A 27,425-nucleotide genomic window follows, 5' to 3' on the forward strand; every position below is an offset into this window, starting at 1 on the left:
TGTTCGGCAATGCCAGCAACCCCCCACCAAAAACGCCCGCTGCACCCGCAGAGTCTTCCCCGCCCTCACAAGCCCAGAGATCAGCCATTGACCTTCCTAAAAAGAACGACTTGGGAATAAAGATTGGGACGTTCCGTGGTATGTTTTAAAACCAGGAGGCAAAATGGCATAAAGTTAATATGGCACGGTTGTGGCAACCAATCACTGGGGGCCCAGAGTTAAGTGCCCCATATCTATACGTACGACACACGCTACCCTTGTATGAATACCTATTTATGTTGCTATTTTTTTCTTCTCGTTTATCCATTCTCTAGATATCTCTGTATTACTGTGTGATGTTCCTGGCAATGTTATTATAAATGCAAAAGCAATGAAAACACTTTTTAAAAGAAATTGCGCATGGTGAGGGGTCATGAGTTAATAAAATGACTACTCATCTGTGAATGAACACATCACATGGCGGCACGGTGGCAGTGGTTAGCACCATTGCTTCACAGCGCCAGGGATCTGGGTTCGATTCGCGGCTGAGCTCACGGTCTGTGCTCCGGTTTCCTCCCACAAGTCCTGAAAGACGTGCTGTTAGGTGAATTGAACATTCTGAATTCTCCCTCGCTGTACCCTGAACAGGCGCCGGAGTGTGGCAACTGGGAGATTTTCCACAGCAACTTCATTGCAGTGTTAATGCAAGCTTTCTTGCGACACTAATAACAATTATTACAAGTCCAAACACTCATCATCTGAACTTGCATTTGTATAGTGCCTTTCACAGCCTCAGGATGTTCGAAAGCACCTTACAGCCAATTAAGAACATTTGACGTGTCGTCACACAATTTTTGTTCTGTGTTGCCACAGTCTGTACAGCGAACTCGGTGTGACAGCACTCAAGCCCAATTTAGAGAAACGGTATAAATTAGCTCCAGGTGGTGGCATTTTATGAATCACATCAAATTATAAAGCTGGCAGCGTGGAAGGGGGCCTTTCCTACCGTTGTGCGTGAAGCAACTCTTAAACGGAAGCTATCCACTCGAATCCCATTTTCCTGTCTTCATTTCTCTCCTTCACTTTCAAATGCTTATCCAGTTCCCTTTTAAATGATGCAGGCGCCTCGGTCTCAAAAGGCACTTACGGCGAGTCATTCTATAATCCACTCACTCTCTTGTGAAAGCTTTGCTCGCAGCCTCCCCTTTAGGAATAAGAATCGAGTCTGCGGTCCCTTGTTACAGATTTGTTATGCCTTGCATCACTTCAGCTTCAATTAGGCTGCAGCACACCTTAACCCAGAGTAACAGGAACTGATGGTTTCCCTACAGCTGAACAGAAGTACTTTGTTGAGTCAAGTGTTTTGGCATAAAGGGCTATATGAACACAAGTGCATTATCCCCCCCGTGATCATTACTTGTAGCTCAGCTGCAAATTAATTCATGATCGTTTACGACCCTGCTACAAATCAAATCTTCAGTTCAGTCACCCTGTCATTATCGTAAAAGTTACTAAAAGGAAATAAGTCTTCTTTTAACACTGTTGGTAAAATATATCACTTGAATAATAAGCAGTGAATCGTTCTTAAATCGCTGTTTTTAAATCAACTGGATACATTTTGCATATCTGTTTCTGAAATTATTCAAGCCATAAATGCATAACCGTTGAAATATCTCCATTTCACTGCTGTCAGAGGATGGCTCGAGTGCTTCCCTCTTCTTGACCAAACCAAGATGGTGACCGTTGCAAGTGGCACGTGATTGGCTGATTATGCCGCAGACCAAGAGCTGTTGCAATAGCTCCTAGAAGAAGAAGAAAAGAGTCTGACCTGCCAAACCTCCCACATTGCTTCTTCCGCCGGCAGAAACATTCGTGCAAATTATTTCTGATGCTCGAGCAAACGAGGCCAAAATGCAAGAGTTCGCCATCAATCACTGAGCGAAGGCTGGTGCAGTGAACATCCACTTCGGGGTAACCTTTGTCTTGCCCACAAAAAACCCTCAAGCCTTCCTGTGTGCTCAGCAACCAGCACAATCAGATTCCTGACATGCCAGTCCGTTGGTACAGTTGCTTCTGTCTGTCCACGGTTAGACCAATAAATAAATAAAAAGGCACATTCTTGAAGCGAGTTTCTGTTGTACTTTCTCCTTGGTCCTGATCGAGCTGCTAACTTGGTTCATTTATGTTGCACACAAGTTGACGTTTATTTCATCTTGTCCAGCTATCTGCTTTACCCTTTTTACCCCAACTTAATTCTCTCCTGCTCTTTTTAAGAATATAGATCTTCTTCGGCAATCTTCCAAGAGCTCACAACAGTTTTCAGAGGTCTGGTATTCTGTCTCCAGAATACTTGACCCCAGTGGTTAAGGATGTAAAATTACAACATGCCTCGAGTACGTGACACAGTGGGCCATCACGGCCACCATTTGTAAGTTAATAGCTCCAGGTTGCTTAAGGAATCATCTCCATGGCCAGGGATTTTAGAATGTTGGGGCTTTCCCTCGCTGTGGAATTGGTGGCCAATGCACTGCTGTTAACACCGCCTCGCAGGCGCTTGATTCTCCAAAGAGCAGTCTGATTGGCCAGTAGCTCTCCTCGTCTCTGCATAACCAGAGGCTGTTGGGGTCAGGACTGACACTGCAAACAGTCCCCAGAGTCCAAATCCCAGGAGTCTGGAACCAGGCAAGTGTGGGAGCCGAGAGAGGGGAGGTAACGCTCAGGGTAGTGAGGCTGTTGATGGGAGACCGCCCCACGCCCCCTTCCTGCCACAGGCCTGAGCAGGGTCATTGTCCCCTCTGCGCTTGAACTCCTTCCATCAGCCTGAATATTGAGGCTGGGCAGAAAAAGGCACTGGCCACCAAAGAGCATCAATTAGGGCAAGGGCAGAAAGGCCGGCTTCGGCCTCACCCATTTCACCATAAGATTGCAGAGGTTGGGGTAGGCAAGAGTCGAGTAGGAAGGCTATTCAAGGAATTCTCCCCCTCCGCCCCCCTCCCTTCCAAACGGTGCAGATCTTAAAAGGTGTGGCACAAAATTGCGACTCAACGAGACTCCTGCTTATTGTGCCGGTCTGAAGGTTAAAGTCAGCATACATAATCCCGACTCTAAAGGAAATCTATTCTAGTTTTCAAAAAGATGAAGTATAGGGCAGCTTTTCTTTTATTCTATTCTTTGGGAGAAACAGAGATACTTAGACAGGGATTTATTCACATTGTTCCCTAAAATAAATTAACTGCAACCAGATGAGGTAGAATAAAAAATCCCTATAGTCAGGAGGCTATTCGGCCCATCCAGTCTGCACCAAACCTTTGAACGACCACACTACCTAGGCCCAATCCCATGTCCTTTTCTAGAATCCCCACCCTAAGGGGCAATTTATCATGGCCAATCCACCTAATCTTCACAGTGGGAGGAAACCGGAGCACCCGGAGGAAACCCACGTAGGCCCGGGGAGAACGCGCAGACTCCGCACAGATAGACAGTCACCCAAGGTCAGAATTGAACTTGGGTCCCTGGTGCTGTGAGGCAGCGGTGCTAACCACTGTGCCACCGTGCTGCCTAGGAAGTCTCAGATTACCATACATCAAAAATAAAAGTTAAAGAAAGTTACCTCCACATCGGAAATGCTGGAACCGGTTCGACGCCGGTCCGCCATGCTCCGCCCCTCCAAAACGGCGCCATCGTGACACACGCCGTTGGTGAGTCATCGGCCGACCCCCCCAATGGGCCGAGCTGCCAACGGTGCAGGACACGTGTGGTCTCAACCGGCGTGCCGGCTTTGTCCAGCTCCGCCACACTCAGTCGGGATCCGTGCCATTGGCCAGGGGGGCATTTCCCTAGGGCTGGAGGACTGGTGGACGGTGGCCAGAGGGTGGGCTGTGGGGTTACGGGATGGCGGGTTAGGTTTTGCGCACGGCCGGCACCATGTTGTACGGTGCGACCGGTGCAGGTCGTCAACCGTCTGTTTGTGTGGCCTGCGACCCAGCCATTCACCTGCCGTTTTTGGCATGGTCCACGGGACTTTCATTTGGCATCGGTGCTGGCCCGATCGGAGTCGGCGCAAAATTTCCTGTCATGAAAGTTCACACATACTACGCTGGTGTCAGCACTCAAGTCTCCAGAACGGAGAATCCAGCCCAAGAACGTCACTCAAAAAACCCACAATTAGCATCTTTGGCTTCCATTTTCACAGAATCAGAATATGGCAGCGGAGGGAGAGGTTCCTTTTCTGCTCTTCAATCAAGAGCTCTTTTCCCCATAGCCCTGTAATTCCCTTGTGAAAGTTACAGTTGATTCTGCTTCTGTCAGTCAGTTTCTACTTATTTATTCCGTCAAACACCCTCAATCTTAAGCACATTGGGCAAATCTGACCTTAATTTCCTCAGCGCCGAGATAAATCCAAGTTTCTCCGCTCCTGCTTTGGCTTATTAAACTTCCTAATGTTTATGTCCAGAATTGGATACAATATTCCAGCTGAGGGCCAACCAGTGATTTACGAAAAGGGTTAGCATAACTATTTTGCTTTTGTACTCCATGTCTCTATCCATAAAAGATATACACTCTAATGAACAGTTAGATCAACCTGTCCTGGCCCCCCTTCAAAGATCTGCACACGAGTCACCAGGTCACAGTTCCTGCACCCTCTTAAAAATTGTAACATTGAATTTATATTGCCTCGTTTCAGTCTTCCTCCCAAAATGCATCACAGGACTGATTGAGACAGAATTACCATGAGTCTTTATTGCAAGGGCAATTCAGTGAGTTTTAATTGTACATTACAGCTCCCCAAATCATCTGGCTTACCCTCAAAGCTTTTGACTGTACATTTGAATATTGATCCTTTTTAAAGGTTAAACCCTAACCATTTATTTCCAGCATAATAGATTCAGCACCTGGCAAAACCTGAAACACCATCTCGATCGAACGGGTGTGGAGAAAAGTGTGCCGAGAAAACCGAACACCAGCAGACATTTTATTTTTGGATTTAACATTAAATGGCATGTTTGCATTGAGAGATTGCATCCATGAAAAATATATAGTTTTCCGAGGGCTTCGAATACAACCAAAAGCGACGGCTTAATTTGCACCCCTGCCTAGGGGGAGTGATTTTCTTGTGGGCTGCGAGATTCACTTCTGTTCTCGTGTGACTGAGGCCAGGAGTGTAAAAGGCAGAATTTTGTTAGTTGGCAGTGCTGCTCTCTGCAAAATGTCACAATATGAAAGCACCGAACAGTCACAAATAAAAGCAGCGGAAGAAACAACGCTGCAAAGCACATATGTTGACCGATAGAATATAGATTCAGAGTTTAAAACCTTATTGCCACAGCTTTGCTCTCCCTCATTCCACTGTAATGGAGAGCAGCGGCAGCTGTAATAGTTAACATACAAGTATGAAACTCGATAACGTGCTGAGATTCGAGAGCAAGCGACAGAAGTGAAGCTCACACTTTTCATCATCATCATAGAATTTACAGTGCAGAAGGAGGCCATTCGACCCATTGAGTCTGCACCGTGAACTCTGACTGTCTCAGTAGCTGGGTCCCGAGAGACTCTTAAATTAATATATATATATTTTTTAATTTCCACTGATAAATTCCCATGTTTTATGGATGGTGGTGGAGATGAATGAGTAAATGCCAGTATCCGCCCAAAACGTACCATAATTTTCCAATCACAACTCTAAACCCAGGGATACACTTGCATCATATCTAATATTCAGGACACACTGACGTTGAGTATCAGCAACAAATAGACTGCAGAAGTGCAATCACAATGTACTAAAGACAGAGTACTGGGCTAATGGTAAGATTCTTGGCAGTGTGGATGAGCAGAGATATCTCGGTGTCCATGTACATAGATCCCTGAAAGTTGCCACCCAGGTTGAGAGGGTTGTTAAGAAGGCGTACGGAGTGTTCGCTTTTATTGGTAGAGGGATTGAGTTTCGGAGCCATGAGGTCATGTTGCAGCTGTACAAAACTCTGGTGCGGCCGCATTAGGAGTATTGCATGCCATTCTGGTCACCGCATTATAGGGAGGATGTGGAAGCATTGGAAAGGGTGCAGAGGAGATTTACCAGAATGTTGCCTGGTATGGAGGGAAGATCTTATGAGGAAAGGCTGAGGGACTTGAGGCTGTTTTCGTTAGAGAGAAGGTTAAGAGGTGACTTAATTGAGGCATACAAGATGATCAGAGGATTGGATAGGGTGGACAGTGAGAGCCTTTTTCCTCGGATGGTGATGTCTAGCACGAGGGGACAAAACTTTAAATTGAGGGGAGATAGATATAGGACAGATGTCAGAGGTAGGTTCTTTACTCAGAGAGTAGCAAGGGCATGGAATGCCCTGCCTGCAACAGTAGTGGACTCGCCAGTACTAAGGGCATTCAAATGATCATTGGATAGACATATGGACGAGAAGGGAATAGTGTAGATGGGCTTTAGAGTGGTTTCACAGGTCGGCGCAACATTGAGGGCCGAAGGGCCTGTACTGCGCTGTAATGTTCTATTTTCTATTTATAAACACACATTGCAAAATTGTATTTTATAAACCATTCAATTTTTCTGTTTTTGAACTTGTACATTTTCAAATACATTTGTACTACTTAAAAAAAAACATTTTGCTTTATGATACCAGGGTGAGGAGACACTTTAACCATCAACTTCAACCATCAAATACTCTGCAGTGCACAGCCCATTCAAATACTACTGAAGTACCTTATTGTTGATAGTGTTTTGTGGTCAGAAAACTCACCATTACTTTTTAAACGGCTGTGAGTCCTACAAACAAGAGATCTGTGATTGGTATAAATAATAGCTGCCATTTAGCTACCGCGTAACCCAGCAATTGGTTGTTTACTTTCTTGGCGGTTCAGTGATGTCCAAAATTTAAAGTAGACTACTTTTCCCTAATCTCCTGTGGTTTTATCTACTTTTTGGGTTCTAATTCCGCCCCTCCCCCCCCTTCGCTTTTGAGACTAGGAAGTAACTGATACAAAAAAAAAAGTTTGCTCCCAGAAGAAGAATCTGGGGCGAAATTCTCCGACCCGGCTCGCCGGAGGCTGGCGTGAATCCCGCCGCGCCTGTTGGCGCGCCCCCCCCCCCCCCCCCCGCGCGATTCTCCGGCCCGAATGGGCCGAAGTCCCACCGCTAAAATGCCTGTCCCACCGGCATAAATTAAACCACCTACCTTACCGGCGAGACAAGGCAGCGCGGGCGGGCTCCGGGGTCCTGGGGGGGCGCGGGGCGATCTGGCCCAGTGGGGTGCCCCCACGGTGGCCTGGCCCGCAATCGGGGCCCACCGATCCGCGGGCGGGCCTGTGCCGTGGGGGCACCCTTTCCCTTCCGCCTCCGCCACGGTCTCGACCATGGCGGAGGCAGAAGAGACTCCCTCCACTGCGCATGCGCGGGAATGCTGTCAGCGGCCTCCCGCGCATGCGCCGCCCGGGGATGTCATTTCCGCGCCAGCTGGCGGGGCACCAAAGGCCTTTTCCGCCAGCTGGCGGGGCGGAAATTCGTCCGGCGCCGGCCTCGCCCCTCAAGGTTGGGGCTCGGCCCCCAAAGATGCGGAGCATTCCGCACCTTTGGGGCGGTGCGATGCCAGTCTGATTTGCGCCGCTTTGGGCGCCAATCGGCAGACATCACGCCGTTTCCGGAGAACTTCGCCCAAGATCTGAAATATTACGACAAAAAAGTTCATTACCCCAACAGGAGAATGCAGTTAAAGCCTATGTAGGAAGCTATTCATAGAATATAAGTTAGAAACATGTGAAAATGGAATTTCTTGGATCAGTGTCAAGTGTGTACTGAACTGGCTTCCAGACACCTTGGACGGGATTCTCGGGAATGGCGATCAGGCAGAGAATGGCTCCCGATGCCGAAATCGGATCAGGCGGTGGTTTGATGCCGGGTCACGATGTTCCGCCCCCTCCACATCGACAGCATCGGGACATGCACCATGCACACAGTGGCAACCCCCTTGGAGCGTCATCAGCCACCCTACTCGTGACGCTTCGCCTCCGATGGGCCGAGTTCCCAACGGCGCGGGCCATGTGTGGTCCCAACGGTTGGGAGCCTGGCGTGCCGGCTGCGGAGAGAGAGGGAGGGCGTGTGGATGGAGTCCAGCGGCCGCCACACCCAGCCGAGATCCGTGCCGCTGGCCGGGGGGCTTCTGCCAGGGCTGGCGGGAGCAGGGGGGGGGGGGGGGTCCAGGAGGTGGGCTGTGAGCTCGGGGTGGGTGGGCACGTGGTCTGGCATGGTCGGCGCCATCTTTGCCAGCTCAATCGGTGTGCGCGGAGTGTGGCATACGCACGTCTGCAGCGGTCAGTCCTGCGCATGTGCAGCATGGGACCCAGCGATTCTCCAAATGTTTTCTGCGTGTTCTGCGGGTGTTTCACACGGCGCCGGTGCTAGCCCTTCACCGGGTGTAGCCAAATCGGTGAGGGTATCACGACGATTTTCCAATCATGGAACACCACGGATCCTCCATTGGCATCAGCGCCCAGCCTCAGAATGGAGAAACCTGCCCCTTATTTTTGGGGGGTTGAAGAGGGCGGCATTAACATCCTCAGTGAACCTTGGGGAAGGAAAATCAGGAGACAGGTAGAATTCCTATGTTTGATCATCATCCTGCGACTCCCTCTGGAAAGCATGTATTTGGGCTTTGGGAGGGCAGGATTGGGCTCTTCGCCCGTGGCATCATGCCTGTGCACCCTGCCGACACTCGTGCTCTAGGCTCTCACTTGGGCGAGGTACCAGGCGTAGTCCAAACATGTGAATGCAGCCAGGCATTCAGAGTCAGTGCCTGTGTGTGAACGCACATCTGAGGTCTAAATAAAAGCACTTACATTGCTCAGATAAGAACCAATGGATATTTAGAGGGAAGTGGCCTTGGACAGACAGAAGCTGATAAACAGTTCATGTCACCCTATCTAACGACAGCCTCCGGGACTGGCAGAAACCTGGATCTGCCTGCCTCAATGAAAAGGCATTTTGTCAGTTTTGTGTTGGGCTACAAAGTGCAGGGCCGAACGAGAGCCAAACATGCAGAGTGTCAACACAGAAGGGGAGGTGACGGTTGACATTTCCCATCCTGACCCATTCTGAGCATTCACGATTAAGATATCTGATTAAAACTAGCTACCATTAGAGAATTAGCCGCTGAAAAACTTTGGCAAGATTATTTAATGACCCTCCCTTGAAAGAAACCCAATAAGCAATTCGAGCAAAAAATGACTTGGGCCTTCTTGCTATTCTCCATGTGACAACATTGATTGTTTTTGATAAGTATCACCCAAAGACCTTCATGCATCCACCTGCGACTCAGGGTTCCAAATAAGCGAGGCAGAGAAGGGAGCGGACTCGGGGTCAATAAACATCTTCAAAATGATCTGCGATTGAGCAAGGACAGTGGGGACGGGGGTTGTTATATAGCTGCGCTTGATTTTCTTTTTGAGGATGAGCAGAGGAAAGAAATATTTTACAGAACAGGACTGACGAACGGCGAGCATGAGCGTGTATCAGGGAAAACATTTCCCAATCACACAAGAGTGACTGAACTTCAAAAACACGTATTCGTTCATGGGGTGTGGCCGTCGCAGACAAAGGCCACCAAGCCCTTCCCTAATTGCCCTGGATTTGGGTGGCTTACTAAACCATTTCAGAGGGCAGTCACGAGACAGCCGCATTCTCGAGAGCCGGGAGTCACACGTAGGCCACACCGGGCAAGGATGGCAGATTTCCTTCCCTAATCATTCCTAGTGAACCAGATGGGTTTTTAAAAACAAATCGATAATCGCCTTAAGGTCACCATGACTGACAATCCCAGAAGTAAATTCCACAAGCTGCCATAGTGGGATTTGAACCTGTTCCCTCTCTCTCTCTTCCCCCCCCCCCCACCCCACCAACCTCTCCTCCCCCCCCCCCACCCCCACCCCTCCTCTCCTCCCCCCCCACACCCCTCCTCTCCTCCCCCCCACCCCCACCCCTCCTCTCCTCCCCCCCACCCCTCCTCTCCCCCCCCACCCCACCCCTCCTCTCCTCCCCCCCCACACCCCTCCTCTCCTCCCCCCCACCCCCACCCCTCCTCTCCGCCCCCCCCCCCCACCCCTCCTCTCCGCCCCCCCCCCCCCACCCCTCCTATCCTCCCCCCCCCCACCCCTCCTCTCCTCCCCCACCCCTCCCGCATATGTGCCAATTGTCCAGATTCTGAGCACTTCCATTCTTTAAACAAAGACAAAGTTAGACATTAGCTTTTCAGGATTTTTGGTGTTTTTCTGGATCTTTCAGTCTGCACAGGGCACAGCAATTTGCCCCCATTACTTACTAAAGATCAGCAAGGTGAAACGAACCATAATCACCCCACCCAGTGTAAAGCAGCTTATGTAACTGGCCACAATTTGCTAACAAACTAAAAATAGGGAACATCAGGGAGGGGTAGACAATCAGCCATTAACTAATAACGTGACAGGATGGGTTAGGCTCCTTCACAGAGAAATAAATGAGACGCAAGGTCACAGTTCAACCCTAGTTGACATCATCAGGAACACAGAAACAGTCTGATGATTTCCCAGTTAACACTGTTCATGATGATCTCAGTGAAGACCAGCCTATTATACAGGAATTCATTTGGAAACAGTCATTTCCTCACTCTGTATAATACGTTAGATTTGCAGGGCACTGGCTGTGTAGCAGCTTTGAAGCAGGGTCAATCAAATAATCAGAAGAATGTCAGGCCTCACATCAGAGATACGATGTCGCTGACAACTTAACATCCTCCCCGCGGGGGCTCGTGCTATTTCATTTTCTACTTGCTGAAACGACTGCGTAAAATGGCAATTGGAAGGGAAGGGGAAAGAGGCAACAACAAAAAAAGGGGCAGGTCATTCTGACTTACCGGGAGTGACAGTCTGCAGCGTGTTCTGGTCTATCCTCTGTGTGCTGGTTAAATGATGTTGACTGGAGCCAGAGAACACCAGGTAGTGGGCTACATCCTCTTCGATTGTATTCTCGTCATCCAAGAGCACCGAGAGAACAGACTCTCCCTTTGGAAAGAAAAGACAAGGTTTCGTTAAAACCCGAATTGTAAACTCAACACCGAATTCATCAGCAGAGTCGGTTGGTGATCTGGTAGGTGTAAGCAGACGAGGAGCTTTCCCACAAATATTCACAGCTATTTTTCTTGCTTCTCTAAAAAGTAATTGACTCCTTTACGAACAAAACTTAAAACACAATGGAACACTATTTTACTGAAAACATTTTCATTCTTTCTTCATTAAATCTCTGAGATTAACCTCTAAAACCTGAGGGCAAGTTTGCGTTATGAAGATTAAAACATCACTTTGGGTAATCTGACCTAGACCGAAGCTTCGACTGAAACCACCAAAATACAGACGTCCAGATTAATTTAGTACGTTTATTACTAACTCAGACCCGAATCCCTGTTGTCAACTGGAGATGTACAAAGGGTTCTCATCTGATCAGGGGGCCGGTTTAGCTCAGCTGGCTGTTCATGATGTGGAGCGACACCAACAGCTCAGGTTTAACTACTCTACAGGCTGAGGCTACTGATGAAGGCCCAGCCTTCTCAACCCTTGCCCCTCGCCCAAGGTGTGGTGACCCTCAGGTTAAATCACCTCCCGTCGGCTCTCAAAGGGGACAGCAGCCTATGGTTGTCTGGGACTGCGGAAACATTTGCATTTCTTATCTGGTCATAACCTAAACACATCAGAACCATTCTGAAGCCAATAATGCAATCAAAGGACAGATGTATCAATGGGTTTCTGTTTCCTTGCACATACTTTAACCCTCTTGCATCTTGAAAGCAAGGGTTTCTACTGCAATAGATTAGACATTTTCCTGCAATTTTCTTTCCTCAGGCTTTGTTGTATATGTACTGCCGGCTCTCATGACCGGTACCTGATCCAAGTGACCACTGCACAAGTGTATGAGCAGTTAGTGACTGGCAGCAGATCATTTAATAGTGGCCTTACTGACTTCCGGGTGCACGTTTCGGCAGCTCCCGGTGGAAAGGACTTTTGGGCCCTTAATAGGAGCCCCAACGGCAATTTTAACGGCTAAAAACACTGTGCGGTAAACCAGAAGGGAATCCCCCCTGGACACGGATGGAAAAAGGAGAGGAAAGTGGCCGGATTGCGGTGGATCCTCTAGAGCAGCGGCCAGGAAGGCAGGCACAAAGCAAGATGGCGTCAGAAGGAGGCAGTTTAATATGGGGCCCTGACCAACAAGAGTTCCTGCGGCGTAGCGTGGAAGAACTTAAAAAGGAGATGAAGAAGGAGCTGTTGGCCCCGATATTACAGGCGATTGAAGGGCTAAAGGAGGAGCAAAAGACCCAGGAGCAGGAGCTTCGGGTCGTGAAGGCAAAGGCTGCCGAGAATGAGGACGATATACAGGGGCTGGTGGTGAAGACGGAGATACACGAGGCACACCATAAACGATGTGTGGAAAGGCTGGAGGTGCTGGAGAATAATGCGAGGAGGAAGAATTTAAGGATTCTTGGTCTTCCCGAAGGTACAGAAGGGGCGGACGTCGGGGCATATGTGAGCACGATGCTGCACTCGTTAATGGGATCGGAGGCCCCGACGGGCCCGTTGGAGGTGGAGGGAGCCTATCGAGTTATGGCGCGAAGACCGAGGGCTGGAGAAATTCCTCGAGCCATAGGTGAGATTTCTCCGATATAAGGACAGAGAGATGGTCCTCAGATGGGCAAAGAAAACTCGGAGCAGTAGGTGGGAGAACGCGGTGATCCGCGTATATCAAGATTGGAGTGCGGAGGTGGCGAGAAGGAGGGCAAGCTTTAATCGGGCCAAGGCGGTGCTGCACAAAAGGAAGGTTAAATTTGGAATGCTGCAGCCGGCAAGACTGTGGGTCACACATCAAGGGAAACACCACTACTTTGAAACGGCAGAAGAGGCGTGGGCATTTATTGTCGAGGAGAAACTGGAATAAGCGGACTAGAAAAAGAACGTTTGGGACAAAGTGGTGGGGTAAATATGTGGGGTGAAGGGGGGGAAAAAAGGGGAAAGAGATGATTTCCCAAGTTGTTAATCCTGCGACCCTGTAACTTTTCTCTCTTCCCCACGCCGTGGGGGAGGGGGGGGGGGGGGGAAGAGAGAGGATGAGGAGCTGGGGGCGTCGGCCATTGGGGGCGGGGCCAAATGGGCTTCGTTCCCGCGCTATGGTAATCATGGCGGGAACAGGGAAGCAGGAAGGAGGGGGCCTCGCACAGTGGGAGCCAAGGTCACGGGGGGAAGCCGAGGTCGGCCAGAGTTTGCTGACATCTGGGAGCAACATGGGGGGTGCAATTACGCTAGTGAGGGATCTAGCGGGGGGGGGGGGGTTAACTGGGTTGCTGCTGCTGGGGAGAAGGGGGAGCTGGTATGGGGTGGGGTGGTCGGGGCGGGAGGGCGCCGTTGGGGGGTGATACGGCTACGTGGGAACCGGGTGAGGAGCTGGATTGAAAAAGGAGATGGCTAGTCGACAAGAGGGGGGGGGGGGGTAAAGAGCCCCCCAACCCGGCTGATCACGTGGAATGTGAGAGGGCTGAACGGGCCGATTAAGAGGGCACGGGTACTCGCACACCTAAAGAAACTTAAGGCAGATGTGGTTATGCTCCAGGAGACGCATCTGAAACTGATAGACCAGGTTAGACTACGCAAAGGATGGGTGGGGCAGGTGTTTCATTCGGGGCTAGACGCAAAAAACAGGGGGGTGGCTATACTAGTGGGGAAGCGGGTAATGTTTGAGGCAAAGACCACAGTGGCGGATAGTGGGGGCAGATACGTGATGGTGAGTGGCAAATTGCAAGGGGAGGCGGTGGTCTTAGTGAATGTATATGCCCCGAACTGGGATGATGCCAACTTTATGAGGCGTATGTTAGGACGTATCCCAGACCTAGAGGTGGGGAAGTTGGTAATGGGTGGAGATTTTAACACGGTGCTGGACCCAGGGCTGGACAGATCGAGGTCCAGGACCGGAAGGAGGCCGGCTGCAGCTAGGGTGCTTAAGGACTTTATGGAGCAGATGGGAGGAGTAGACCCCTGGAGATATAGTAGACCTAGGAGTAAGGAGTTTTCGTTTTTCTCCTATGTCCACAAAGTTTATTCACGAATAGACTTTTTTGTTTTGGTAAGGGCACTGATCCCGAAGGTGATGGGGACGGAGTACACGGCAATAGCTATTTCAGATCACGCTCCACATTGGGTGGACCTGGAGATAGGGGAGGAAAAACAACAGCATCCACCCTGGAGAATGGACATGGGATTATTGGCAGATGAGGGTGTGTGTTTAAGGGTGAGGGGGTGTATTGAAAGGTACATGGAATTCAATGATAATGGGGAGGTTCAGGTGGGAGTGGTCTGGGAGGCGCTGAAGGCAGTGGTTAGAGGGGAGCTGATATCTATTAGGGCACATAAAGGAAAGCAGGAGGGTAGGGAAAGGGAGCAGTTGTTGAAAGAACTTCTGAGGGTGGACAGACAATATGCGGAGGCACCGGAGGAGGGACTGTACAGGGAAAGGCAAATGCTACATGTAGAATTTGACTTGTTGACTGCGGGTAATGCAGAGGCACAATGGAGGAAGGCACAGGGTGTACAGTACGAATATGGGGAGAAGGCGAGCAGGTTGCTGGCCCACCAACTGAGGAAAAGGGGAGCAGCGAGGGAGATAGGGGGGGTGAGAGATGAGGAGGGAGAGATGGAGCGGGGAGCAGAGAGAGTGACTGGAGTGTTCAAGGCATTCTATGAAAGATTATATGAAGCTCAGCCCCCGGATGGGAAGGAGAGAATGATGTGCTTTCTGGATCAGCTGGAATTTCCCAAGGTGGAGGAGCAGGAGAGGGCGGGACTGGGAGCACAGATTGAGATGGAGGAAGTAGTGAAAGGGATTGGGAGCATGCAGGCGGGGAAGGCCCCGGGACCAGACGGATTCCCAGCTGAATTCTATAGGAAATATATGGACTTGCTGGCCCCGCTACTGATGAGAACCTTTAATGAGGCGAGGGAAAGGGGGCAGCTGCCCCCGACTATGTCAGAGGCAACGATATCGCTCCTCCTAAAGAAGGAAAAAGACCCGCTGCAATGCGGGTCCTATAGGCCCATTTCCCTCCTGAATGTGGACGCTAAGGTTCTGGCCAAGGTAATGGCAACGAGGATAGAGGATTGTGTCCCGGGGGTGGTTCATGAGGACCAAACTGGGTTTGTGAAGGAGAGACAGCTGAATACAAATATACGGAGGTTGCTAGGGGTAATGATGATGCCCCCACCAGAGGGGGAAGTGGAGATAGTGGTAGCGATGGATGCCGAGAAAGCATTTGATAGAGTGGAGTGGGATTATTTGTGGGAGGTGTTGAGGAGATTTGGCTTTGGAGATGGGTATATCAGGTGGGTACAGTTGCTGTATAGGGCCCCGATGGCGAGCGTGGTCACGAATGGACGGGGGTCCCCGTTATTGTTTGCACTGGCGATTGAACCCCTGGCCATAGCATTGAGGAGTTCCAGGAAGTGGAGGGGAGTACTCAGGGGAGGAGAAGAACACCGAGTATCTCTGTGTGCGGATGATTTGTTGCTATATGTGGCGGATCCGGCAGAGGGGATGCCACAGATAATGCGGATACTTGGGGAGTTTGGGGATTTTTCAGGGTATAAATTGAATATGAGGAAAAGTGAGTTGTTTGTGGTGCATCCAGGGGAGCAGAGCAGAGAAATAGAGGACTTACCGTTGAGGAAGGTAACAAGGGACTTCCGGTACTTGGGGATCCAGATAGCCAAGAATTGGGGTACATTACATAGGCTTAATTTAACGCGGTTGGTGGAACAGATGGAGGAGGACTTTAAGAGATGGGACATGGTGTCCCTGTCACTGGCAGGTAGGGTGCAGGCGGTTAAAATTGTGGTCCTCCCGAGATTCCTTTTTGTGTTTCAGTGCTTCCCGGTGGTGGTCACGAAGGCTTTTTTTCAAAAGAATAGAGAAGAGTATTATGAGTTTTGTGTGGGCCGGGAAGACCCCGAGAGTGAAGGGGGGATTTTTGCAGCGTAGTAGGGACAGGTGGGGGGCTGGCACTACCGAGCCTAAGTGAGTACTACAGGGCTGCCAATATTTCAATGGTGTGTAAGTGGATGGGAGAAGGGGAGGGAGCGGCGTGGAAGAGATTGGAGAGGGCGTCCTGCAGGGGGACTAGCCTACAAGCAATGGTGACGGCACCGTTGCCATTCTCACCGAAGAAATACACCACAAGCCCGGTGGTGGTGGCTACATTGAAAATTTGGGGGCAGTGGAGACGGCATAGGGGAAAGACGGGAGCCTCAGTGTGGTCCCCGATAAGAAATAACCATAAGTTTGTTCCGGGGAGAATGGATGGGGGATTTGGAGCATGGCAAAGAGCAGGGGTAGCACAATTGAGAGATCTGTTCGTAGATGGGACGTTTGCGAGTCTGGGAGCGTTGCCGGAAAAATATGGGTTGCCCCAAGGGAATGCATTTCGGTATATGCAACGAGGGCTTTTGCGAGGCAACAGGTGAGGGAATTCCTGCAGCTCCCGACGCAGGAGGTGCAGGATAGAGTAATCTCAGAGACATGGGTGGGGGGTGGTAAGGTGTCGGACATATATAGGGAAATGAGGGACGAGGGGGAGATCATGGTAGATGAGCTGAAAAGGAAATGGGAGGAAGAGCTGGGGGAGGAGATTGAGGAGGGGCTGTGGGCTGATGCCCTACGTAGGGTAAACTCATCGTCCTCGTGTGCCAGGCTAAGCCTGATACAATTTAAGGTGTTACACAGGGCGCCTATGACTGGAGCACGGCTCAGTAAATTTTTGGGGGTAGAGGATAGGTGTGCGAGATGCTCGAGAAGCCCAGCGAATCACACCCACATGTTCTGGTCATGCCAGGCACTACAGGGGTTTTGGGTGGGGGTGGCAAAGGTGCTTTCGAAGGTGGTGGGGGTCCAGGTCGAACCAAGCTGGGGGTTGGCTATATTTGGGGTTGCAGTAGAGCCGGGAGTGCAGGAGGCGAGAGAGGCTGATGTTTTGGCCTTTGCGTCCCTAGTAGCCCGGCGCAGGATATTGTTAATGTGGAAGGAAGCCAAATTCTCAGGTGTGGAGACCTGGATAAACGACATGGCAGGGTTTATAAAGTTAGAACGGATTAAGTTCGTATTAAGGGGTTCGGCTCAAGGGTTCACCAGGCGGTGGCAACCGTTCGTCGACTACCTCACAGAAAGATAGAGGGAATGGAAAAGAAGAAGACAACAGCAGCAACCCTGGGGGAGGGGGGAGGGGAGGAATCGGACGGACTCTCAGGGATGTTATTGTATATGTATAGGCATTTGTTATAGGTAATGTATATTGGACTGTTGGATTGTATCTTTGGAGAGTATTTATTTTTGACAAGGCAGTTGCCATTTAGTTTTGTTTTTGTTTCTGTTCATATATTATTTATTTATTTGTTTAAAGCTGGCCACTGTTATCTATATTGCTTTATTGTTGTGTAAAAGAAACACTACGTACGGTTATATTTGGCCAAAAAATCTTGAATAAAATATATATATTTTTTAAAATAGTGGCCTTACTGTCATGATATTCAAACACACACATCATGATAGACAGACCAACAGACAAATCAGCACACACAACACGACAGCCAATCACAGACAAGGACAGAGACAGTATAAGAGAAGAAACACGACCCCTGGTGGCCAGTCCATCTAGAGACCAGGACAAGGACAGGACCTGATTAACAACACACTCAGGGAGTCACCACGTGCAGAGTATCAAGACAGAACTGTAAATAACATGTTAGAATAAAACAGCGTTGTACCAAATGCAACCGTGTTGGCTCATCTGTACATCAGAACACCGAACACCACATGGTACCTAGTGAGTGGATCGATACCTGCCGTCAAAGCTGCCATCCTGAGCCATGGACATCACCAACAAACCGCAGCCGTTGCAAGTCGCTGGGAACCTGGGCACCAATTGGAAGTTCTTCAAGCAGCGATTTGAACTGTACATGCAAGCCAACGAAAAACAGAGTGCCTCGGACGAAACAAAGATTGCGATGCTCCTCACTACCGCAGGTCAGCACGCCATCGATGTATACAACTCATTGGTGTTCGCGGAAGGCGAGAACCAATCAAGTATGACACGGTCCTCCTCAAGCTCGACCAGCACTTCAACGTTGAGGTAAATGAAAGCTTTGAAAGGTATATCTTTCAGCAACGCCTGCAAGGCAAGGATGAGCTCTTTCAACCTTTTCTGATGCACCTCCACATACTCGCGCAGTCCTGCGGTTATGACACCACCTCAGAGTCCATGATCCGGGACCAGATCGTTTTTGACGTTGCCTCCAGTGGCCTACGCCAGCAGCTTCTTAAAATTAAAGGCCTGACCTTAGCATCTGCGGTGGAAGCCTGTGTCCTCCATGAAAATGCGACCAGCCACTTTGCCCAATTTCAGGCGACCGAATCGGCACGGAGGGGGTCCCTCGCGATCGAATCGGCAAGCCAGGCCGCCCACGAGGCCGAACGCATCCAGGCAATCGAGTATCTCCCGGCCCGCGGCCCGGACGAGGGCGGCCGTTTCGCGCGCTTTTCGAGGTCTCCCACGCTTGTGCGCGCCAAAACCAACGGCAACATCGAGGGACGCACTGCGCAGGTGCGCCCGATGCAAGACCGAACTGCGCATGCGCAGTGGCGTAACGAACGCCGTGACGTCATGACGTGCGGCAACTGTGGAGCTGCACATTTAAAAGGGCAATGTCCTGCAAAAAACCGACAATGCCTACGCTGTGGCAAGATGGGCCACTACGCTGCCTACTGTCGAGCGGTTCAACCGATGGATCCTACACATCTCCGACAACCTCGCAGACACACAAGGACTGTCCAGCCCACGCATCAGGACATCCAGCCCAATGACACAGATGACCACGATGCCTTCCGGGTTGCGGTCATTGATGTGAACAGGGTCAACACCATCAATCCGGCCGATGAATGGAGTGCCACCCTGACGGTCAACCCGAATTCGTCGCACACCTACTAGATTGGACTTATGAGACTGTTCACACGTTAAAGTTTAGAAACTATTGTATTGTAACATGTTACTGTTTTATCATTCCAGATCTCGTTTGACCGGACCACACTTCAAAGTTTTTTCTTCTTGTTTTGTTATGGTACAACCTCGTTAGCATGACACACCCGACATCGCCCCATGTATATAGTTACGCCACATGCACCTGCTGTAAATATCACGCACACACACTTTTAGCTGCACTCAGGACACATTCACATTTATAACCACGTAGGCACATAATCTTGTAAAAAAGGGGGGAATGTCATGATATTCAAACACACACATCATGATAGACAGACCAACAGACAAATCAGCACACATAACACGACAGCCAATCACAGACAAGGACAGAGACAGTATAAGAGAAGAAACACGACACCTGGTGGCCAGTCCATCTAGAGACCAGGACAAGGACAGGACCTGATTAACAACACACTCAGGGAGTCACCACGTGGTGAGTATCAAGACAGAACTGTAAATAGCATGTTAGAATAAAACAGCGTTGTACCAAATACAACAGTGTTGGCTCATCTGTACATCAGAACACCCAACGCCACATTTACTACAGTGGATGAAACTGTCTAGAGTGAACATCAGTACATTACATCAGCATTAGCTGTGACTCGGTGGTAATATTCTTAGTACCAAGTCAGAAAGTATTTGGTTCAAGTCCTAATCTCATGTCTTGAGTACATAATGCAGGATTACTCTCCAGTACTTTACTGAATGTGTGCTATATGCTGTCAGAGGCCGTGGCGGATATGCAATGATGTGCACCGTACCATGGCAGGGGGCTCCCCCAAATGACAGGGCACCCCCAAAATCCAGGACAGGCTTTCCACTTGAAATAAAGTTTAATAAACCAAACACAAAAAAACCCAAACACAAGCAACAAGGCTGCTCCATGGTTCATAGATCATAGAATTTACAGTGCAGACGGAGGCCATTCAGCCTATCGAGTCTGCACAGGCCCTTGGAAAGAGCACCCAACCTATGCCCACACCCCCACCCTATCCCCGTAACCCAACCCCACCGAACCATTTGACACTAAGAGGAATTTAGCACAGCCAATCCACCTAATCTGCACATCTTTGGACTGTGGGAGGAAACCGGAGCACCCGGAGGAAACCCACGCACACACGGGGAGAATGTGCAGACTCCACACAGACAGCGACCCAAGCCAGGAATCGAACCTGGGACCCTGGAGCTGTGAAGCAACTGTGCCAATCACTGTGCTACTGTGCTGCCCGTTGGAGGCCTCCCCCTAACCCAGGCAAAGCTGCTCCTCACCCCCACTCTTGGCATCGTCCGTCGAGCCAGTCGCAGGGGGTGGGCCTTCTCCATGCACCATGGGAGTCACCACTGCTCTATTCAGCCCTATTAAGGATACTCCTTTATGGTTTGCCTGCAGATTCCTTTCTCTACAGACATTTGCAGATAGAGGAGCCTCCATTCAGCAGTTTTACCAATGCACAATGTTAACTTACCTTGTCATGATATGCAAACATGCAACCAATGAACACTCAGAATAGGACACAACCAATGGGCAGTCAGGACATTCAGAGGTGGAATCATCACAAGGGGGCATGACATAAACGCTATAAAAGGGATGAGGCACTCACACCCTGCCTCTTTCCACAGACAGACATCTAGAGAGTTAAACAGGGTTGATCAGCAGCATCACACCCCAGCACGTGGCTTAGAGCAGGCTGACACAGTTAGACTGAGTTACTACAGTTAGATTAGCAGAGTCGAACTCATTTGAGAACTGTGTTAATAGTTTAATAAACATATCGTCAGCAGGGGGTGGGAGGGGGGGTTAGGGTAGTGTAGAGTAGGGGGCCAATTAGGCGGGTCTTGGCGGGATGGGAGTCGGTGATTGCACTATGTTTCTTGTTCTTTGTATATTGTTTTTATACTGTTGTTGTTTGTAATGCCAAAAATACCTCATTAAAATTGTTTATTAAACAATTTTTAAAAAATAGTTCAATAAATACGACAAACTCATTTCAGAGTCTGGGGCATCCTTTAGTTAAGACTGCATCAAGTAGCAGCCTGTGTTATCCGAAGCAGCATAACACAGCACACCTGTCACATACAGTTTTTGGACTGAATCGACAGAAACATTCACTGGGATGGACAAGAGGTAAGGTTGAACCAGCAAAGTTTAAGAAGCGGATAAACAATGAGAGCTAGTTTGCGGCCACTTTCTGTGCTCTGTTGACACTTTCTTTCCCATCTCATTATTAATATTACTCTGCATTCGAATCGACCCTCTCTGGCATTGAATGGCAAAGTTGTTCAGACCAGGGCGTCCGCTTTCTCCTCACCAACAGAAATGGCATCCTTGAATATTAAAGCCAAATCTTGCTTTCATATTGACTCTAACAGCCGAGGTCCATTTCACTTTAAAGGAATTTACACATTTAAATGACGATTTTTAAAAAAGATTGTTCCTCAGTCAGATCGTGGGCTTTTCGGATTGCATTTGTAAGCAACAACGTGTGTGCAGATTATGCAAACTTTAAATTCAAATGTTATTAGGATACCGGATGAGAAATCCCAAATGATTTCCAATTTGTAAAACTGAGGGAAAGGATGCTTCACACCAGGAGTGACTGATCACTCTGACCAATAGTATCTTTTATGTTTAAAAAAAACTTTGATTTAGACAAAAATTAAACACATTAACATCAAATAAATCAAATACAGTTAAACAGTTCTGAAATAAAAGGAAAATCTTTAACTCACTATCTACACCGGTCACTATATACTCCAACTAAGCAACCCAATACAACTCAAAATCCACAATCATGGTTACTTGGGGTCCCCTATGCAGGCCTTTGGAGAGAGACCCTTCCAGGGACAACGTGAAAATCCTCTGTCTTGTCTGACTCCAATCCTATGACAAATCTGCCAAAAGCTACAGGCAGACCTGGTTCCTCCTTTAAATTACATTATCTGCATCCCACTAAGATGCCCCACGACCTGCTTAGCTAGGTCTAAACAGCATCCCTCATTAATTGTCTACACCCCAGGGATCCTCCAAAAACAGATAGTATTCATACAATCATAGAATTTACAGTGCAGAAGGAGGCCATTTGGCCCATCAAGTCTGCACCAGCTCTTGGAAAGAGCACCCTACCCAAGCCCACACCTCCACCCTATCCCCATAACCCAGTAACCCCACCCAACACTAAAGGCAATTTTGGACTAAGGGCAATTTAGCATGGCCAATCCACCTAACCTGCACATCTTTGGACTGTGGGAGGAAACCGGAGCACCCGGAGGAAACCCATGCAGACACGGGGAGAACGTGCAGACTCCACACAGACAGTGACCCAAGCCGGGAATTGAACCTGGGACCCTGGAGCTGTGAAGCAATTGTGCTATCCACAATGCTACTGTGCTGCCCACATTCCGTTAGCTGTCTCTCTCTGTAAATAAGTAAATGGTTAAAATCAATGATTACCTCACCTTTATGACTCCCTAATCACAACATTAGCACACATACTGCATGTATTTTAAACCAGGGGTTTTAACTAACATTACGACAACAAAATCTAAAATATAATATGTAACAATTTCCTACATACATCACAATGTTCTCATGTGGGAGAGCATAGCGTTGTTGCTAAATGATGTTGCACAACCGTGCATATGATGCTTTTATAATATAGTTGGCAAAATTGAAGGCTCAGTTATATTATGAAGGAAAATGGGAGCAGTGTACATTTTTAAAGATGTTTGACATGTTCTGAATAAATGAGCAGTGGAAATGGTATCTCTTTGAACCAAACTGGGTGTATTAATTTGAACCCTCCTGCCCGTCCAATTTCCGAATGGGAGCCTCTCAGTTCTCAGCTCAGTGAAAAAGTGGGTGGAATATTTCAAATATTTCTCGACTTTTGATCTCCGCAATGCGTTACTTGCTCTGGCAGCACTGGGCAATATTTACCATATTGCGTTTGGACAAGTAAGCTTGGACTTCAAAAAGGTAATTACACAAACTAGCATGTTTTTAAACAAGCAAAGAGGCACTGATCAATTTGTATATTTTCTTGGATTCAGGATTCAGGCGGGGGCTGATCTTGGCCTGGTCTCAAATCCACCTCCCTACCTGTTCCCCATATCACTTTAACCAGTGGGCAGCACAAGCAGATAGCACTGTGGCTTCACAGTGCCAGGGTCCCAGCTTCGATTCCCCGCTGGGTCACTCTCTGTGCGGAGTCTGCACGTTCTCCCAGTGTCTGTGTGGGTTTCCTCCGGGTGCTCCGGTTTCCTCCTACAGTCCAAAGATGTGTAGGTTCGTGGATTGGCCATGATAAATTGACCTTAGTGACCAAAAAGGTTAAGAGGGGTTATTGGTTTACAGGAATAGGGTGGAAGTGAGGGCTTCAGTGGGTCGGTGCAGACTCGATGGGCCGAATGGCCTCTTTCTGCACTGTATGTTCTATGTTTAGCAGAAATATGTCTATCTCCTCCTTGAAACCATTTAATGACTCAGATTCTGCCACATCATGGGGCAGTGAGTGCCACCAATTCAGCACCCTCTGCGAGAAGTAGTTCCTCCTGCGGGCTGGTTTAGCACACTGGGCTAAATCGCTGGCTTTTAAAGCAGACCTAGGCAGGCCAGCAGCACTGTTCAATTCCCTTACCAGCCTTCCCGAACAGGCGCCGGAATGTGGCGACTAGGGGCTTTTCACAGTAACTTCATTTGAAGCCTACTTGTGACAATAAGCAATTTTTCATTTCATTACATCGATTCTAAATCTACTGCCTCTCAACCGATATCTGTGGCCTATCATTCTAGATTGCCCTACAACAGAGTGTCCGTTTACTTTATCAGTCCCTTTTACTATTTTATATACCTCCATCAGATCCTCTGTCATCCTTCTAAACTCCAGCGAGTATAAGCCCTCCTCATACGTCAACCCTTTCAACCCCGGAATCAATCTGGTGAATCTCCTCTGAACTCTCTCTAATGCCACCACAACCGTCCTCAAATAAGGAGACCAAAACTGGACACACTATTCCAGATGTGGTCTCACCAACACCCTATACAATTGCAACAACACTTCCCTACTTTTATACTCCAGTCCTTTTGCAATAAACACTAACATTCCATTTGTCTTTTTAATTACATGCATAGGGACATGGGATGCTCAGCACAGGGATTGGAAAGGCCCAGGAAATGTCCTTTTTTCCAGTCCGACATCCTCAATCTCCATCAACCAAGTCAAATAACTAAATTCTCTTGATATTGCCAATCATGTGTATTTATAGATCATGTATTCTGCATGGATTCCAACTAAAATCCCACCCCATTTATAGACCACCATTATCCATTATAGCTCACCACTCTAAAGCTTTAAAACGGTTCCATTTACTTTCATTAAACAAGTTCCCATTGCAGGAATGATACAGCCAGAGCTCTGTCAGGCCTCCGAGTATACCTCCTGACATTCCCATCACCCACCAGAAGCTTGGGATTAACTGAATACCAGCTGCCCTGAAGGCTCCATCAGTATCGGCAACGTGCAACTGTATCATACTGACCACAAGACGCCACATTTGATTCCTAATCTACACTCGGTTAACTGATCCCAGGCTGGTGAGAGGGATATTACAGCTGGCATCAACATTCCTGAGCTGGAGGAGGAGAGAGAGCGAGGGAGAGAGAGAGAGAGAGAGGGAAAGAGAGAGAGAGAGAGCACATCGAGTCAACCACAATAGGAAGAGCAGATTGAATTTAAAAGAGCCTTAGCGGTGAGGTCTTTTGTAGTTGCACATCCTGTCAATAGTTGCTGTCTGGGGACACAATGAAGAACGGTCATTTATTAGGTACAGGAGCCTATGGAACCAAAGGCACAGAGCTTTCAACACCAAGGGCATAAATTTAAAAAATTTGACAGAAATGAATCTCAAATGACCGACAGTGTACTTTGGCAGTGACACATATCAGGGAGTGGTTGATTTGAACCAGGACACAATTTGACATTTAATATTGCCACTGAGGGAAGCTGTTGAGACACAGCGGGGTAGGTATTCAAGTCGTTTACCACGACTGGCCACGCTCTACATTTAATCTCTGAAATTTATGAATAAAACAAGCAGTTTAAGAAGTCTATCCTTTCATCCGTTCGAAGGCTGAATGTTTTTCTAACCCTTCCACAGACCTCTATCCTCTGACAACAAGGCTCAGCTTCATGACCCACTCTGCCCAATTTCTAAAGCTCAGAGATTGCGGCCGTGGGAATAACTCAGAGCAGGCGACAGTTGAATGCCGGACATCAATGGGGCCACAGACGGCGCTGCTGCCACATCTGATGGGTAAACGCACACCCCCTGTGGACAAGGACCATATTCCAGATCAAAGAGAAATAAATTGGGAGGATTATCAACTAATAAAACAAGTTACATTTATTAAATGGTTATTTTGGTGCACATTAGGTCACTGCAGGATTTCACTTCCTCCTCAAATCAACCATTCTTTGACAAAAGGGAGCCAGTTTGGTTCTGGTTTGGCTGTCATTGAAAGAACTTTCCTGACTTTCTTCAAAATTATCTCTAAAACGTTCTCTTAATTCCACCCCTTCCCAGTGTTCTCCTCTTCTCCCTGGTCAATGACGGTTGCGGAGGTACAGTGGCCGCCCACATGGTGTGCGGGTTTGGCAGCACACACTCTGTCCAGACTGACCCCTGCAGGATAAGTTAATTTATTCACAAGGAGGCAAGCTCTGGAAACGGTGCAGAGAAAGACTACGGCTGGAATTTAATGGGGCCTTAGGGAACGGGTTGGGAGTTGGGACCGGAGAATCGGGAGGAAGCGAGGGTGGCTGTGGCCGGGTAATGGGTGGGCTGGACTGCCCATCACCTTTCCAGTGCCGTGGAATTTTCTCATCAGTGGGAAGGATGGAGGATGGCCTTCCCAGTCAGAGGTCCACCAAAGTCCTTAAGTAACCAATTAAGAGCCACTTCAATGGGTTTCTTCCTACTGCCTCGGACGTTCATCAGTGGCTGGGGTGGGCGCCCTCCACCATGGAACGACCCTAATCCCACTTACCTTGGTCCAAGGGTGTCACCCATAACATTTCTCCAGGCTAGGTGCAGTTCCAGCAATGCCCAGTGATACTGCTGGCCCTCCCATTGACTTGCAGCTCTTGAAGGCGCGATATTTATCCTTAAAGCCCATTGCCAAAAGGTCAATTATCTAATGGGCACACAGACGTGCATCTGGAGTCCCGGAAACAGTGGGGGTGGGGTCCCCCATAGCTTTCCCGTCTACCCCAGCAGTTTTAAAAGACGACAGGTGGAAAAGGACGTAATAAAAACATACATCACAAAATAAGTAGGGACATAAGTAGGAGGAGCAGTCAGCCATATTGGGGCCTGCAGATCCGGTCATTAATATCTTAAAGAACAAAGAAAAGTACAGCACAGGAACAGGCCCTTCGGCCCTCCAAGCCCGTGCCGACCATGCTGCCCGACAAAATGAAATGAAATGAAATGAAAATTGCTTATTGTCACAAGTAGGCTTCAAATGAAGTTACTGTGAAAAGCCCCTAGTCGCCACATTCCGGGGCCTGTTCGGGGAGGCTGGTACGGGAATTGAACCATGCTGCTGACCTGCCTTGGTCTGCTTTCAAAGCCAACGATTTAGCCCTGTGCTAAACAGTCTTCTACACTTCCTGGGTCCGTATCCCTTTATTCCCATCCCATTCATGTATTTGTCAAGATGCCCCTTAAATGTCACTATCGTCCCTGCTTCCACCACCTCCTCCGGCCGCGAGTTCCAGGCGCCCACTACCCTCTGTGTAAATTGACTGATCTTCGACCTTAACTCCACTTTCCTGCCCTACACCGGGCAGCATGATGGTAGTGGTTAGTGCTGCTACCTCACAGCACCAAGGATCTGGGTTCGATGCCAGCCTTTGGTGACAGCCTGTGTGGAGTTGGCACGGTCTCCCCATGTCCGAGTGGGTTTCCTCTGGGTGCTGTGGTTTCCTCCCACAGTCCAAAGGTGTGCAGATTAGGCGGGGTTACAGAGATAAGGGTGGGGGAGGGGGAAGTGGCCCGAGATAGGGTGCTCTTTTGGAGGATTGGTGCAGACCTGATGGGCTGAATGGTCTCCTTCTGCAGCGTAGGGGTTCTATGATGTCCAAATAGTGTCCAAATATCTATCGATCGCATCCTTTTATATATCCAATGACTGAGCACGACAATACATTGTGGCACAACAAATCTTTGAGTGAAGAAATCTCTCCTCATCTCAGTCCTAAATAGCCAACTCTTTAATCACAAGACTGTGACCTGTAGTTTTTGATTCCGCACCCTGTGAAAACAACTTCTTGTTTCCAAGATGGAATA

The 27,425-nt window shown here is 48.7% G+C and overlaps 1 protein-coding gene across 1 annotated transcript in view; it reads right to left on the minus strand.

The window, feature by feature from the left end:
* The window catches only part of LOC140387413 (A-kinase anchor protein 13-like), a 478,070-nt gene that overhangs the window by 348,025 nt on the left and 102,620 nt on the right, over positions 1-27,425 (minus strand). The window contains 1 exon segment of the mRNA XM_072470498.1: positions 10,869-11,016. Within this exon segment, the coding sequence (XP_072326599.1) occupies positions 10,869-11,016 (148 nt within the window).

Source organism: Scyliorhinus torazame, chromosome 12, assembly GCF_047496885.1.
Source record: "Scyliorhinus torazame isolate Kashiwa2021f chromosome 12, sScyTor2.1, whole genome shotgun sequence".
NCBI classification, from domain to species: Eukaryota; Metazoa; Chordata; class Chondrichthyes; order Carcharhiniformes; family Scyliorhinidae; genus Scyliorhinus; species Scyliorhinus torazame.